At 44.6% G+C, this 17,922-nt stretch overlaps 1 protein-coding gene across 1 annotated transcript in view; it reads right to left on the reverse strand.

Annotated features, from left to right (window-relative positions):
* The window catches only part of panx3 (pannexin 3), a 91,749-nt gene that overhangs the window by 48,321 nt on the left and 25,506 nt on the right, over positions 1–17,922 (reverse strand). The window contains exon 2 of the mRNA XM_068054316.1: positions 2,633–2,772. Coding sequence (XP_067910417.1) covers positions 2,633–2,772 — 140 coding nt within the window. The remainder of the gene's footprint in view (positions 1–2,632; positions 2,773–17,922) is intronic.

Below are 17,922 nucleotides of genomic sequence, written 5' to 3' on the forward strand. Positions count from 1 at the left end.
GATGGGACAGTGTTGCTGAGGTGGAGGAGGCAGTATCAGTGAGCCATAATTAATTTAGGTGCAGGATGATGGATTCATCCAGATAAAGTCATGATATAAATGCATTGCAAGGGAAAAACCATTTTACAGGGTGATCTTAAGTGGTAGGTAATAGGAAAAATATAATGGGTGGGGGGGCACAGGCAAAGATATGGTCAGATGTGGCATGGTGGTTGGAAGTGTTGAAGATGTTTGGCCCTGGTTACAAAGTTGGTGGACTGCATATCGGATATCGGGATGCACAGTGGAGTTGCTGCTGTGAGACCTGGTAATAAGAGCTCATGGGAACAGTGAAGGAAAAGAGATTGGGGATGCAGTTGTATGGATTAGCAGGGGTTGGGGGGGGGGGGGTGTTGCAGAGTGGAATGGGTTGGCAGGGTCAAGATAAAATGAGGGGAGATCGGACAAAGTGAATAACACAGGCTAGGAAGACTAATTGGAGTAAAAACAAAGTGCTGGAAATACTCAGCAGGTCTGGCAGCAACTGTAGAGAGAGAGAGAAGCAGAGTTAATGTTCCAGGTCTGTGACCTTTCATCAGAACTGGCAAAAGTTAGATATGGACTTTGAGCAAGTGAAAGGGGGGAGTGGGGAAAAGGAACAAATGGGAAGGTGTGTGAAGGGCAGAAGGCAGGAGAGATTAACTACAGAGGGGTCACAGAATAAAAGGCAAAGGGAGTGCTAATAGTTGTAGTAAAAGACAAAGCATTAGTCCAGAGAGAGTGTTAATGGCAGAATAATGAACAGCTCAGTCCAAAAGCACAAACATGAAAGACAGGTTTAAGACAAACACATAGTTTAATTTTTTTTTAATTAAAAGGCAGTCATGCTCAGTGGAGTTGCTGCTGTGAGACCTGGCACTAAGGGCTTGTGGGAACAGTAAAGGAAAAGAGATTGGGGATGCAGTTGTATGGATTAGCAGGGGTGGTGGGGGCCAGAGTGGAATGGGTTGGCAGGGTCAAGATAAAGTGAGGGGAGATCGAACAAAGTGAATAACACAGGCTAGGAAGACTAATTGGAGTTGAGTCCAGAAGGTTGTAGAGTGTTTAATTGGAAGTTGAGGTGTTGTTTCTCAAGCTTACATTGAGCTTCATTGGAACACTGTAGCAGGCCAAGGACACAAATGTGGGCATGAGAGCAGCATGATGAATTAAAATGACAGGCGACTGGAAGCTTGGTCATGCTTGCGGACTGAGTGGAGGTGTTCCACAAAGTGGTCACCCAGTTTGCATTTGGTGACTAAAGGGAGACTAGACATGAAGGAGAGGAGTAAGATGGAGGTACAGGGATCAGAGTGGCAACCGATTGCAGATGTGGACACACAAAACTAATTTAGATCTATGCACACAAGCAATAAAATATCAAATGCACCCATGAAACATCCAACATAGGATCGTGAGATATGCAGCACAGGAGCATGAGAAATGCAATGCAGGAGTGTGAGATATCTATCGCAGGACCATGAGATATCAAAAACAGCTTCTTGTAATATCTGCAGTTTTACAGCAGAACTAATGTTTAACATCCCTGAGATAATCTCTGGGGTGATTTTCCCTGGATACTTTAGGCACCAAAGAGCCGCCAAGGTAACTAAGGGGTCTTGAGTTACAACATCAGTATAGCCTGCCTTTAGCGCAAAACACCATCTTGGAAAAGGAGTTGAAGCCTGCTAGGAACGGCTGCCTGGAAGACTGTTAAGGCTCTGATTGAAATTAAATTGCCTGCTAATGTTCATCAAGGAGGATGTATGGCATTTTGGTGGCTAACACATCAGCTAACACCTCTCCCAACAGCGACCAGCTGAATAGAAGTAAACAAGTCGTTGGTGAGGATTGCGAGCATTACTTAAAGCTATGCTCAGATTTCACTGTTCACTTGCCACTGGAAGTTTGAACAGTACATTTTAGACATATTGGGAGACATCCTGGCACATTTTGTCAAGACGTCCCCAACACTCTATCAACATTTATTCCAGAAATTCTCTCAGGACTTCACCTAAAAAGAGTGAGTGCTATGCTATTCTACCTTGTAGGAATCACCAGAGGAAGGAGAATGCTTGGCTATTGGTATCTTATTCAGGCGTGGTCCACAGGAAAAATGGGAGGAGGAGCTGAGGTCAGAAGAACAGCACCAGCCACTGCAGGAGAGAGGGACAGGAGGTACAGGACATCCCTCCTGTTCTTGACCTCTTCTACCAGGACCTCCAGTGCCACGTGAGAGAACCTGTGTCCCCTCTCCCTCAGTCTCTAAACTATCCTAATAGGTGCTACTATGTGTTAACCAGAGCACTGTTCAGCTTCAGTAGAAGTGGGTGGGTGCACCCAACATACTACTCGTTTTGAGTGCTAAACCTGCAGGTGTCCGTTTTAACATCTCCGGGCAAGATGAAATCATGTTAATCTCCATGTAGCCCCAAAATTACATACTAAATCTAGGCTTTCAAATAGCTGTGTTTTATTAGCATATTTTAGCGTCTGTTTTCACCCTTTCACCAAAATAACCCCTTCAATGTACAAAGATGTACTGCTGTTTGTATTCAATCTCGCACAGTGATAAAGGATTAACATTGAACGCCAATGTGTAACGTCTTCGTACCTTGTGAATCCAGAGTGATGTCTGCACATTGCCACTGGTTTGGAGTTGATGATGAAGCAGAGTCTCCCAGCAGTACAAGTCTACATATGTGGCCTGTTTCAGCGAGAAGTTACTGGGAGGAAAACAGGTGATTTGTGATTCTGAAAAATATACAATGAAAATATGATTTTTCAACTTCATTCCTTCTTCCTGGCCATAGGGCTCTTGATTGTCGTTTATTTCTATTGCTGTTATTTCTGATCAGCCAATCACAGACCTGCCTAGAGCAAAGGCGAGGCCACCAGTCACTATTACTGATCAGTCAATCACACTGGAACCCAGTTCGATGCTCAGTAACTTTTTCCTTTCATGTATCAGATTCCAATGGAAAGGTGAGGATGTAAGATTGAAAATACAAGTTAATTTTGGGTTTTATACACAGGGACACTAAATATAAAAGGCAAGTAAGTGACGTTTTGTTTGTACAATATGTTGGTTAGGCCACAATTGAAATATACTGTACAGTTCTTTTCAAGCCAACAAAGAGTATCAGAGCTGTGGAACAGGATGATTGAAGATCCACTAAGTTGGTATTGGGAATAAGAAGGGGGTGATAAAAGGCTCAAATTGGTGATTTTTTTTTCATTAGAATAGAGGAAGTAAAGACTGTTTTGATAATTATGAAAGATTTTAAGAGGGTAAAACTGAAAGATTGTTCCCACTAGTTGGTGAATCAGTAACAAGGGGCACAAAGCGAGGATCATCATCAAAAGTGACAATTTGACAAAATATTTTTACACAGAGGTACATAAACATGGAAATTTTGAATCCTTCTGAGACAAGGGGCAGAATTTTCACCCTGATATGGGGACATGAACAGAGGCAGGCAGGTAGGTAATTTCAGCCAGTTCACCAACACCATCTCGCCTCAAGCCATTTTCCCTGAGGCAGGATTGGGGGCAGAAGGAGTTGGGAGTTGTAAGCGGCCTGGGAATTGTGACCATTTATTATTGAAAATCTTTTACAGTCCCTGGCTGCAATTCCTTCCATGCTGAAGGGCCTCCTATTGGTCCTCCATCTTTGAGACTCCACCCACCATTCTTCGACAGCAAGGCCTCTGGCCACTAATTGGCTAATTAAGGGAAATTCATCAAACACAACTTGCCTTTAACAAATCTGTGCTGGCTGTTCTTGACTCATGTATTTATAAATGCTCACTAACTTTATCTTGAATTATGTATTCTGATTTGGCCACAGTGGTCAGTAAACAAATTCTATAGTTACCCAGTTTATCTTTCTCTCTCTTCTTAAACAACAGTGTTGCATCTCAAGGAGAGAGAAACAGAGTTAGCGTTTCTGGTTGATGACCTTTCATCACAATTGGGAAAAGCAGAGATGTAATAAGTTTTAAGCAAGTAAGAGGGGAGGGTGGGATAAAGAACAAAAGGAAAGGTCTGATAGGGTGGAAGGCAGGAGAAATTAAATGATCAAGTTAATCATGCAAGGCCAAAAGGAGGGGTAATGGAACAAGTAAAGAAACAAAAGATGTCGACAGGAGGTGCAAATGGAAGAATCATGAACAGCTGCTGTCCAAAAGCCAAAAAAAGGAGAAAAATTAGGGATAAAGCAAACCAACAAAGAAAATGGAAGCAATGTGGGGGCAGCAGTTACAACCTGAAATTGTTGTACTCCGTGAGTCCAGAAGGCTATAAAGTGCCTAATTGAAAGATAATGTGCAGTTCCTCAAGCTTGCATTGAGCTTCATTAGAGCACTGCCAGAGGCCAAGGACAGAGGTCAGAGTGGGAGCAAGGTACAGAATTAATATGACAGGCGACAGGAAGCTCAGGTTTGCACTTGCAGTCTGAACGGAGGTGTTCAGCCCGCAAAGCAGTCACCCAACCTTTATTCAGTTACCCCAATGTAGAAGAGACCACATCGTGAACAGCAAATACAATATGATAAATTGAAAGAAGTGCAAGTAAGTTGCTGTTTCACCTGGAAGGAATGTTTCGGGCCTTGCAAGGCGAGAAGAGGGAAGGTAAAAGGGCAGATGCAGCCTCTCCCACGCTTGCATGGAAAGGTACCATGAGAAGGGGAAGATGTGTTGGGGGTGATTGAGGAGCGGACCAGAGTGTCAAAGGGCTGAATTTTACGCCCCCCCCAAAGAGTGGGATGGTGGTGAGAAGGCAGACGGGTGGCGTAAAATGGAACGGTAGGCTCTGGGAGCCCTTCCTGACCTGCTCCCACCTCCACCACCACTTTACACAGGGCAGCCGTGGCGAAAAACAGCCCGCCCGTCCCAGGACAATCAAGGCCCTTAAGTAGCTACTTAAGGGCCTTTGCCCGACTCCACGGGGATTTTAACCGTGGCTAAGCGAGCTGCCAGGCCCGAGAAAAGCCGCCTGTTAAAAGCAGGCAGCTATCTGACGTCCTTGGGGGGGCCCTCACGATCGGCCACCCTGTGCCCGACGGAGGGCCACCACCGATGCCGCAACCACCCCCAACACACCACCCCACCCCAATCCCCCCAATCGACCACCCTTGCTTCACCGGGGCCCGCCCGATCACCGCCGGCGAGGCAACCAAAACTTACCTGCATTCCGGGGTCATCTTTTTGAAGCTGGGCTGTAGTCCCAGCAGTGGCCACTGCTCCCGCTGGCGCTGCTGGGAAAGGTAGCTGCCAGCCCGCTGATCAGCCGGCAGCTCTATTAGATGGGACTTCCTACCTCAAGCGGGTGGAAGTCCCGCCTCATACCAATTAAAGCCCGAAGACCCACAAAATACAGGTTGGATCCCCAGGTGAGGCGGAAGTGGGTTTGCCACCGACTTTTCAGTCGGTGACCGGCTCCCATCCGCCCAGGGTTAAATCTCAGCTAAAGTGTCTCTTTGGAATGCCAAAAGGGGAGGGGAAGATATGTTTGGCGGTGGAATTATGCTGGAGGTGGCAGAAATGGCAGATGATCCATTGAATATGGTGGGTGGAAGTTTTTAAAAATTTTTTCATGGATTGTGGGTGTCGCTGGCAAGGCCAGCATTTGTTGTCCATCCCTAATTGCCCATGAGAAGGTCATGGGGAGCTGCCTTCTTGAACTGCTGCACCCCATCTGGTATAGGTATACTCACTGTGCTGTTAGGAAGGGAGTTCCAGGGTTTTAACCCAGCGACAGTGAAGGAATGGCAATATAGTTCCAAGTCAGGATGGTGTGTGGCTTGGAGGGGAACTTGCAGGTGGTGGTATTCCCATGTGTTAGCTGCCCTTTTCCTAGTTGGTAGAGGTCAACAGTTTGAAAGGTACTATCGAAAGAACTTGGCGAGTTGCTGCAATGCATCTTGTTAGCGGTAGTGGAGGGAATGAATATTTAAAGTGGTAGATGGGATGCCAATCAAGTAGGCTACTTTTGTCCTGGGTGGTGTCAATCTTCTTGAGTGTTGTTGGAGCTGCATTCATCCAGGCAAGTAGAGAGTATTCCATCACACTCCTGATTTGTGCATTGTAGATGATGGGCTTTAGGGAGTCAGAAGATAAGTTACTCATCACAGACTTTCCAGCCTCTGAACTGCTCTTGTAGCCACAGTATTTACATAGCTGGTTCAGTTAAGTTTATGGTCAATGATAACTCCCAGGATGTTGATGGTGGGGGAATTCAGTAATGGTAATGCTGTTGAATGGCAAGGGGAGATGGTTAGATTCTCTTGTAGGAGATTGTCATCACCTGACACTTGTGTGGCGGTAATATTACTTGCCACTTATCAGTCCAAGCCTGAATGTTGTCCAAATCTTGATGCAAATGGACACAGACTGCTTCAGTATCTGAGCAGTCGCAAATGGTACTGAACACTCTGCAATCATCAGTGAACATCCCCACTTCTGACCTTATGATGGCGGGAAGGTCATTGATGAAGCAGCTAAAGATGGTTGGGCCAAGACACTACCCTGAGGAACTCCTGCAAATGAATGGCCTCCAACAACCACAACCATCTTCCTTTGTGCTAAGTATGACTCCAAGTGAAGAGTTTTCCACCTGATTCCCATTGACTTCAATTTTGCTAGGGCTCCTTGATGTCAAGGGCAGCCACTCTCACCTCACCTCTGGAATTCAGCTCTTGTCCATGTCTGAACCAAAGCTGTAATGAGGTCTGGAACTGAGTAGCCCAGACGAAACCCAAACTGAGCATCAGTAAACAGGTTCTTGCTGTATAAGTGCCGCCTGATAGCACTGTCGATGACATCCCATCACTTTGATGATTGGGAGTAGACGAATGGAGTGGTAATTGGCCTAATTTGATTTGCTCTGTTTTTTGTGGACAGGATATGCCTGGGTAATTTTCCACATTGTCAGGTAGATACCAGTATTGTAGCTGTACTGCAACAGCTTGGCTAAGGGAACAGCTAGTTCTGGAGCACAAGTCTTCAGTGCTACTGTCAAGATGTTGTCGAGGCCCATAGCCTTTGCTGTATCCAGTGCCTTCAGCTGTTCCTTTATCATGTGAAGTGAATTGAATCGGCTGAAGACTGGCACCTGTGATATTGGGGACCTCAGGAGGAGGCCAAGAGGGATCATCCACTTGGCGCTTCTGGCTGAAGATTGTTGCAAAGGGGAACAGAAAGGGGAACCCTATCCTGATCCTGGGAGGGCAGATGAAGGGGTGAGAACAGAAGTGTTAAATGGAATGGACACATTCGAGGACCCTGTCAACCATGATGTGGGGAATGTTAGGGTCTGAAGTTGTGTTAATGGATGATAAATACCTGGTAGTTCAAGATAATAGGGTGAACAGGTGTTGGGTGTTAATTTGTTAATTATATTCAAATAGGTGTATATATAAAGAACTAGCCAGCACAGGCTGTGTTAGGAGTGGAGAAGTAAGTTCTGTAGCAAGCAATAGATAGTCTCTACTTAAGTTTCTTGGTCTCAGTGTCTTCTTCACAATCAGGCTTGGAAGTTCTATAACAGGGAAATCCTTGATTGAGGAAAAAGGAAGACATATCGGAAGCTTTGTCAGAACAGATGTGATGGAGAGGGAGAAACTGGGAGCAAGTGTGATCCTGAGTTTCTGGTTGCCTGTCATTTTAATTCTCTACCTTGCTCCCACTCTGACCTCTCTAGATCACTGCAGGAGGCTGAGGACAATGAAGCTCAACATAAGCTCGGAACAGCACCATCTTACAATTAGGCCTTCTGGACTCAACATTGAATTCAACAATTTCAGATCATAACCCTGTCCTTATTTGGTTTCCTTTTTTTTCTTTGCTGGTTTTGTTTTTTCTCTCATTTTTCTCTCTTTGCCTTTGGATGGCAGCTCTCCATGATTCTGCCATCCCCAGCTCCTCTAGATACATCTTTTGTTTCTTGACTTGTTCCATTACCACTCCCTTTGGCCTTGCACCTTCAACTCTTATCATTTAATCTCTCCTGCCTTCTATCCTATCTCAGACCTTCCCATTTGTTCTTTTTCCCACCCTCCTGCCTTTTAACTCCTTAAAACCTATTACATCTCCAACTTTTCCCAGTTCTGATGAAAGGCCACCAACCTGAAATGTTAACTCTGTTTCTCTCTCCATAGATGCTGCCTGACCTGCTGAATATTTCCAGCATTTTCTGTTTCTATTTCAGATTTCCAGCATCCACATCTGTCACACCTTGAATCCAATGGCACAATTTGCATATTTACATTGTATTGGTATTTACATAGTACATAGCTTTCAGTCTGACAGGTCACCTGTGTTTATGCTCCATTTGGGCTTCCTCCCACTTTTCTTCCTCTAACACTACCGACATATTCTTCTTTTCCTTTCTCCCTCATGTACTTGTCTAGCTTCTAATTAAATACATATATGTTAGTTGCCTCAAATTATTCCTATGGTAGTGAATTCCACATTTCTTCTCAAAAATTTCTTCTCAATTCCCTATTGAATTTATTAGTGGCAATCTTACATTTATGGCCTGTAATCCTAGTTTCCCCTACAAATGGAAAGATCTATTTTCTACAGAAAGGAGCCACAGGCTGTTCAAACTTTCCTGATATGTATAACCTTTCATTCTAGTAAAGCTTCTTTTCACATTTTCCAGAACATCCATATGCTTCATTTAATAGGGGGATTAGAAATGTGCACAGTACTCCATGTGATTTAACCAAGGTTCTATACAGGTTTAACATAACCTCTTTGCTAGTTAAACAGGATTGAAAAATTGTAGCCTGAGTCTTTGCTCTCATCTCTTTGAATTCTTGGCAATTTCACTCGCCTTTCTCCCAAATTTCTTTGCACTATTTGCTTTCCTTATTTATCTCATTTTGTCTTGTCTTGTTAATCCTACGTAAAAGCAGTAACTACATTTTAAAATAATCCATCGATTGTCAAGCACTTTGGAATGTTCTAAGCACAGAATATGGTTTTGCATTAATGAAAGATCTTTTGATAATCCATTTAGTCTGGTGTTTGTTTAGCCTGCCTTATTGGTTCTTGAGATGTGCTTATTCTATCTGTTGAGACAATTTTCATAAAGGTATTTCATTTCTCTGAGGTGTCCCTGTGTATCACTCACTGCCCAACCTCACTACCATGTTCATTTTATAGTTGTGGGAACAGGAGTATGTCACTCAACCCTTGAGCCTGCTCTGGTATTCAGTTGAATCAGGACTGATCTGCATCTTAACTCCATCTACCTGCCTTCGCTTTGTATTCTCTATTTTCCCCCATTGATTTCCACTTCCCAGTTTTGCTCATTCACTTAATCTGTCCTTTCCCTTTGTAACTCCTCTTCCCACCCACAACTTACTGTACTTACTGTCTAACTTAGTGTCATCTGCAAAATTGGACATATAACTCTATTCTTTCATTCAAGTCATCAATAAATATGGTAAAAAGAGGCCCCAGTACTGATCCCTGGGGATTGTTACTTATCACATCCAGACAATCAGTGTATGTACCCATTCTCCCTAATATCTGTCTCCTTTCTCCCAACCAATTACCAATCCAAGTCAAAAGACTACAATTGAACTCTCTATCACAAAGAATAGTTGAGATGAGTAGCATAGTTTTATTTAATGGGAAGCTAGATAAGTGGATGAGGAAGAAAGGAATAGAATGTTATGCTGATAGGATATGAAGAAGGATGGGAGGAGACTTCTGGAGCACAAATACTGGCTGAATGGCCTGTTATGGTGCAGTACAATTCTATGTAATTTCTGTCCCTTGATCTCCAACCTAACAAAAATCTTTTACTCTCAGTCTTGGAAGCATCAACTAATATCAGATCAGCTTCTGCTGTTTCCCTAATCAGGTTGAATGCTCCTGTGTTCTGCTGGTCACCATCACGTTATGGTTCAAGTCAATGGTGACTACATCCTCAACCGTTGCTGTCCCTCCCTCGAGCTGTCTCAGCAGACTGCTGTCATACACCAACAAGTGCAGCCTGTAGGGTAGGGGTTAGATACCATTGCAGACACAGTTCCTCTAAATAAGATCATAAGAAATAGAAGCAGGAGTAGGCCATTCAGCCCCTCGGGCCTGCTCCACCATTCATTAAGATCATGGCTGATCTGATTGTGGCCTTAACTCCACTTTCCAGCTGCCCCCCCCACCCAAACCTTGACTCTGTTGTAAATCCAAAATCGAACTCAGCCATGAATATATTCAATGACCCAGCCTCCACTGCTCGCTAGGGAAGAGAATTCCAACGATGAACAACACTCAGTGGAACTTCCTCCTCGTCTTAGTCTTAATGTGAGGCCCCTTATTTTGAAACTGTGTCCCCCCCCCCCGTTCTAGATTTCCCCCATGAGGGGAAACATACTCTCAGCATCTACCCTGTCAAGCCCCCTCAGAATCTTTTATGTTTCAAATAAGCTCACCTCTCGTTTTTCTAAACTCCAAAAGCACAAGAGTGATGCATGGCATAGGCAAGTGTTAGGGAAAGCAGTGAAGCAGTGGTATAAAAAATTATGGACATTCTTAACAACAGAATGAAGTAGAAGGAACGGAAGTTTAGTGGTTATGGTACTCGGCCGGAAACCTAAAGATTGATTTTACATCCCCTCCATGGAAAGTTAGGGAGCTTGAATTGACTAAATTTGGTAATTTGTGAGCTAACCCTGGAAAAATTATTAATAGCATCTGGGAATTTCATAAAAACCTGATTGGATCATTACATCCTTCAGGAAAGACAACTAGCCGTCCTCAACCTGGAAGGCCCTACATTGCGCTCAATGTTTACTGACTCCTAATGCCTTCTGGATACTGAAAGATGGGCAATAAAATGCTGATCTACCAATATTACTGACATCCCTTAAACAAGTAAATAAAACACTGGGCTAATACATGGACCATTTAATTCATCTTCATGAAACCTGGCTTCCAAATTTCTGTTTTTTCACACTACAGGCAGTAATAGCAGAATAACTGTGTACATGCAAGGTTGGTGACTGTACTATGACCACGGTCAGTCCTTGGTGCTGGGGAAGCTTGTTGGGATGGGCAAGACCAGGGGCACAACTGCAAGTAGCACATGGCTAACAGGTGGCAGCAATTTGTTTGCTACCAGTGGTACGTTCACCTTTGACCCAGAGGCAGATTTAACAACATAACTTAAGTTTCCGTGGCTGGAGATGGTGCTCCACATCTGGAAATGGAGCTGCGCATTTGGAGACAATGCTCTATATGGAAACAGTATGAGTAACACTAAAGTACAGTAAAGGAGGCAAGACTTTGCTAGATATTGTATACAGACCTGCTGACAGTAGTTATGTGGTAGGGTATGTATAAAAAATAGAAATCAGGGAACCAAGTAGCAATGTGGTTATAATGGGAGATTTTAATTTTCTCTCCAACTGGGAGAAGCAAAATAGTTCAAGTCGTCAAGGCAATCAATTTTGTTACGACCAGGTAAGAAAGAGGTCTAGGGTTCCCTTTCAGCCTTCACCTGGTCTTACTGTAACAGGGTTTAATTTTAAACACACCGTGTTTTTAGCTCCCCCTTGGTGAATCCTTATTCACGGCTTTCCAATTATAAGGCAAAGAAACCAGCACAAACAGGCTTTCTTAGGTTTAAAGAAGAAAAGTTGAAATTGATTAAACTTAAACTCTAATTTGGTTAACGCCTAGGGATACACAACACGCACACGCAAGCATGCACATGCAATACACGCATGCAGATAGAAACAGAAAGAAAACAGAGGAAATAAAGTAGAAAAGTTTGAAGCAATATCTGAGGAGTTTTTTTCGTGTTACAGTTCTTCGAGCTCACTGTAGAGTCCTTATTGAAGGTAGATCTTGCTTTTCGTTGGGGCCCAGTATTCTTCTTAAACCTTGTTTGCTGTAGGAGATTTTTCTCTCTTGAGGTTCATGTGTCTTTACTGGATTCAGCGGCTTGTGAGAAAGAGATGGGAGCAGACAGACAGGAGAGGTTGTGGCAAGCCAGCCAGGAGAGATCTTCTCAGTCCAGAAGCATTCTGTTTTTTGCCCAATCTATTTGTACAAATTCAAAAAGCTCAGGTTACCCAGTAGGTTGGTCATGTGATTAGCTGGATTGACTATACCCGTTTGTGTATTCGGCCATCTTAGCAGTCAACCTGGTATGCGAGCTCCTCCACCTTCAACGTCTGATCAAAGGTCCATTGTGGGTTGAATGTGTCAGGGGCTGGCTGCTTTGTCCTTCCAAACACTGTCTGTTATATGCAAATATCTTTTCCAGCCACGGCTGATCTGTTTAACAAGTCTTTTCTTCACTCCTGTAACAGTTTAAAATCAATATTCATGACAAAATTAACGTGCCTCATTTTTGGCAGGTGGGAGTCTAGCATGACACCTCCACACCCAGCGGAATGAAAAGCGCATTTCATTAAAAGGGTTGAGAGAAAAATGTTAAGATACAGAGAAACCATGTATTTCTCTCATCATTACCATTCAGTCATAAATCCTAAAACCTATTACAGCCTGTCTTCTCTTGGTGCCAGTACTGATATAACTGCCCCCTTTTTGACATCCTAATAAACATGTGGTTCCTTTTTTTGGGGGATGTTTCTCTTCCGTTTGCACATTTCCATGGCTGCCTAGGGTCTTTGTTCCTGCTGAGGTAATTTTTTTTTAAAGAGTCAGTAGTGGGCGGGTCTATCCTGAACACTCTTTCAGTGCTTTGCCAAGTCATGCAAAGACTTTTGACTTCAGTGGATGGGTGGTTCACTTATTGTCTGACTGTGGGGGAGGATTCTTTGCTAATCTCCCCTTTGTCGCAGAGGACACTCCTGCCTGCAAGTATTTATGCAGACTCTGCTGCACTCCCCTGTGGCACTTCGACTAAGTGAGGCATCATCCTCTTAGTTTCTCTGCCCCCGAGAGGTCTTTGTTTGTCTGTGCAGGTTCCTGTAAATGCTGTTTGCAACTCTGGTGGGGTGCTTCTAGTGTCTGCATTTATGTAGGAGGATGTGGGGTCTAACCTTTCACATTTTTCGGGGTTGGCTGACCAGACAGTAGGGGTTTTCATCCGGGATTACTCCCAGACTTCCTTTAACCTGCCCTCTTGGTCACTTTTTTCGCTTCTCTGTCTAATCTTTGGCCAGCCTTGTGCCTTCCTGTCCCTTTTTTGTTCTCGGCGGGGGTCCCTTACGGTTCACCAGCCCTCTGCTGGAGGGTCCTCCTAACACTGGTACGGGACTTAGGGGTGCAGGTTTCATCATAGGTTGGGGTTTCCCCTCAACTTGGCATATGTGGCAAGTCCTGCAGTACTCCACCACATCTTTGTGGAGTTTTGGCCAGTCAAACTGCTATCTTATGCAGGCTTTGGTCTTTCGCATACTGCTGTAGTCACTGTAGTCTTGTGGACCCTTCTTAATATTTCTCTTCGGTACCTCTGCGGCACCACTACAACTACTGTCCACTCCTTGCTTTCAGGTCTGTGAGGAGAACTCCATTTCCTCATCAGTACTTCATTTAAATAGTAGCAATCAGGGACTCCCTCTGCTTCACTTTCAGACTGGGCAGCCTGTGCTAACTCTCGCAATACTGGGTCAGCTCGCTGAGCCTCAGCTAGGGAAAATCCATTTAATTCATTCCCTGGGTCTCCTAACTTTCCAAAGAAAGTCTTGGACAGGCAGACCTCGTGGTCATCTGCCTGCAGTGCCAATGCAGTCTCCTCTGAGGGAGCTGGTTTGATCATGACTTGATCCACTACACATTCAGGGAAACTGCAGGGTTCCGTCTCTTGCCACTGTCCTGTATCTCTGACCTCCTGCGGTCTTTCTTTCACTACTGGGAAGGCTATCACCTTCACCCCCACCAGATCATTACCGAGGAGCAGGTCAACCCTGTCCACAGGCAAACTAGGGACAATCCCTACAGTCACCTGTCCCGAAACTAGGTCGCACTCCAGGTGCACCTGGTGTACAGGTACAAGCATTACACTGCCCTCCAATACCATTCACCACCATTCTGGTGTTCACTGCACTCTCTGGGGGAAAGGTCAGGCCTTTTCCCAGTAAAAGGGGTGTGGTGGCCCCTGTGTCCCTCAGAATCACTATGGGCTTGCTTGCCCCACTCTCCCTGCAGACACAAAACCCTGATAACCTTCAGGAACCCTATTAAATTTTCCTGCACTTGCAGCGGTAGACTTCCTGGGTCTCACTCTTACTGCACTTACAGCCACAGCTTGTTCTGCTGTGCTTTCCATCAGGTTCCCTTCTTCAATGAGTGGGTGTGCCCTGATTAACCCTACCGGTTTCCCCTTTAGTTTCCAGCAGTCAGCTCTTCAATGCCCTGCTTTATTACAATGGAAGCACACAGGTCTCCAGGTCTCATTCTTGCTCACAGCACCTTCCTTTCTGGCTAGAGGAGGGCCCCCTGTGTCTCCTGCTTTCCTTTTCTCTTCCAGGACTGCTTGGGCTCCTATCATTTTCCCACCCTTTGTCCCTTTCGGATTTGTGAGGATGAGGAAAGGTTCTTCCCTAGGTAACCGACTTCACTCCAATAACTGTTTAAAATCAGTGTTCTTGACAAAATTAATGTTCCTCATTCTTGGCAGGTGGGGGCCTAGCATGACAATTTCTAGATGTATTCAAGGCAATGTTATAGCTTCTAGAACAATATGTTTAAACCTAACAAGCCAACAGGTGAAAATAGATTTAGTAATGAGTAACAAGCCAGAATTAGTTAGCAATCTGGTAATGGAACATCTTGCAAAAAGTGCCCATAATATTTGAATTTGCAGAGGGAGACGGGTGAGTCTCAACGATAAGGCTTTAAATTTAGTAGGGAAAACTTCAAAAGGCTGATTAATTAATTGACCACAGTGCAATCATCAGAGAACATCCACACTTCTGACCTTATGATGGAGGAAAGGTCACTGATGAAGCAACTGAAGATGGTTGGGCCTAGAACACTACCCTGAGGAACTCCTGCAGTGATATCCTGAGGCTGAGATGATTGGCCTCCAACAAACACAACCATCTTCCTTTGTTCAAGAACAGACTCCAGCCAGTGGAGAGCTTTCCACCGATTCCCATTGACTTCAATTTTGCTCAGGCTCCTTGATATCACACTTGGTCAAATGATGCCTCAATGTCAAGGGCAGTCACTCCCACCCCATCTCTGGAGTTCAGCTCTTTTGTCCATGTTTGGACCAAGGCTGTAATGAGGTCTGGAGCCGAGTAGGCCTGGCAGAACTTAAATGAGCGTCGATGAGCAGGTTATTGTTGAGTAAGTGCTGTTTGATGGCACTGTCAACGACATCTTCCATCACTTTGCTGATTAAGAGTAGACTGATGGGGCGGTAATTGACCATATTGGATTTGCCCTACTTTTAGTGGACAGGATATATTTGGGCAATTTTACATATTGTCAGGTAGATGGCAGTGTTGCAGCTGTACTAACATACTAATTGGGAGCAGTAGTAGGCCATTTGACCCCTTGAGCCTGCTCTGCCATTTGATAACTGAAACCATTTGATAGCTGGAACAGCTTGGCTAGGGGTGTGGCTAGTTCTGGAGCACAAGTCTTCAGTATTACAGACAGGATGTTGTTTGGGCCCATAGCCTTTGCTGTATCCAGTGCCTTCAGCTGTTTCTTGATATCACATGGAGTGAATCGAATTGGCTGAAGACTGGCATCTATGATGCTGGGGGTCCTCAGGAGGAGGCTAAGATGGATCATCCACTCGGCACTTCTGCTGAAGATGTTTGCAAATGCTTCAGCCTTGTCTTTTGCATTGAAGTGCTGGGCTCCACCATCATTGAGGATGGGGATGTTTGTGAAGCCTCCTCCTCCGGTTAGTTATTTAATTGTCCATCATCATTCAAAACTGGATGTGGTAGGACTGCAGAGCTTTGATCGAAACTGTTGGTTCTGGAATCGCTTTGGCTCTGCTTCCACTGTTTAGCATGCATGTAGTCCTGAGTTGTAGCTTCACCGGGTTCACACCTCATTTTTAGGTATGCCTGCTGCTGCTCCGACACTCTTCTTTGAACCAGGGTTGGTCGCCTGGCTTGATAGTAATGATAGAGTGAAGGATATAGAGTCATAGAGCGACACAGCACCGAAACAGGCCCTTCGGCCCAATGAGTCCGCACCGACCATCAACCACCCATTTATACTAATACTACATTAATCCCATTTTCCCTCTCACATCCCCACCTTTCCTCAATTCTCCTACCACCTACCTACTCTAGGGGAAATTTTTACAATGGCCAATTTATCTATCAACCTGCAAGGCTTTGGCCGGACTATGAGATTACAGATTGTGGTTGAATACAATTCTGCTGCTGCTGATTGTTCACAGTGGCTCATGGATGCCTAGTTTTGAGCTGCCAAATCTGCTCTGACTCTATCCCATTTGGCACAGTAATAGTGCCACACAATACAATGGAGGATATCCTCAGTGTGAAAACGGTGACTCTCTGTCCTTGATTCATTATCAGTTTCCTTGGGATGTCCAGCATGCTATCATTTTCCCCTAAAAGGGGTGGAGGAGTTGCATTACTGGTCAAAGAGGATATCACAGCTGTGCTGAAGGAAGGCACTATGGAGGACTCGAGCTGTGAGGCAATATGGGCAGAACTCAGAAATAGGAAGGGTGCGGTAACAATGTTGGGGCTGTACTACAGGCCTCCCAACAGCGAGCATGAGATAGAGGTACAAATATGTAAACAGATTATGGAAAGCTGTGGGAGCAACAGGGTGGTAGTGATAGGAGATTTTAATTTTCCCAACATTGACTGGGATTCACTTAGTGTTAGAGGTCTAGATGAAGCAGAATTTGTAAGGAGCATCCAGGAGGATTTTCTAGAGCAGTATGTAAATAGTCCAACTCGGGAAGGGGCCATACTGGACCTGGTGTTGGGAAATGAGCCGGGCCAGGTGGTTGACGTTTCAGTAGGGAACTACTTTGGGAATAGTGATCACAATTTCGTAAGTTTTAGAATACTCATGGACAAAGACGACAGTGGTCCTAAAGGAAGAGTGCTAAATTGGGGGAAGGTCAACCAAACCAAAATTCGGCAGGAGCTGGGGAATGTAGATTGGGAGCAGCTGTTTGAAGGTAAATCCACATTTGATATGTGGGAGGCTTTTAAAGAGAGGTTGATTAGCGTGCAGGAGAAACATGTTCCTGTGAAAATGAGGGGTAGAAATGGCAAGATTAGGGAACCATGGATGACAGGTGAAATTGTGAGACTAACTAAGAGGAAAAAGGAAGCATACATAAGGTCTAGGCGGCTGCAGAAAGACGAAGCTTTGAAAGAATATCGGGATTGTAGGCACAATCTGAAACGAGGGATTAAGAGGGCTAAAAGGGGTCATGAAATATCTTTAGCAAACAAGGTTAAGGAAAATCCCAAAGCCTTTTATTCATATATAAGGAGCAAGAGAGTAACTAGAGAAAGGATTGGCCCACTCAAGGACAAAGGAGGAAAGTTATGCGTGGAGTCAGGGAAAATGGGTGAGATTCTAAACGAGTACTTTGCATCGGTATTCACCGAGGAGAGGGACATGACGGATGTTGAGGTTAGGGACAGATGTTTGATTACTCTAGGTCAAGTCGGCATAAGGAGGGAGGAAGTGTTGGGTATTCTAAAAGGCATTAAGGTGGACAAGTCCCCAGGTCCGGATGGTATCTATCCCAGGTTACTGTGGGAAGCGAGAGAGGAAATAGTTGGGGCCTTAACAGATATCTTTGCAACATCCTTAAACACGGGTGAGGTCCCGGAGGACTGGAGAATTGCTAATGTTGTCCCCTTGTTTAAGAAGGGTAGCAGGGATAATCCAGGTAATTATAGACCGGTGAGCCTGACGTCAGTGGTAGGGAAGCTGCTGGAGAAGATACTG

This window comes from Heterodontus francisci, chromosome 22 (assembly GCF_036365525.1).
Source record: "Heterodontus francisci isolate sHetFra1 chromosome 22, sHetFra1.hap1, whole genome shotgun sequence".
NCBI classification, from domain to species: domain Eukaryota; kingdom Metazoa; phylum Chordata; class Chondrichthyes; order Heterodontiformes; family Heterodontidae; genus Heterodontus; species Heterodontus francisci.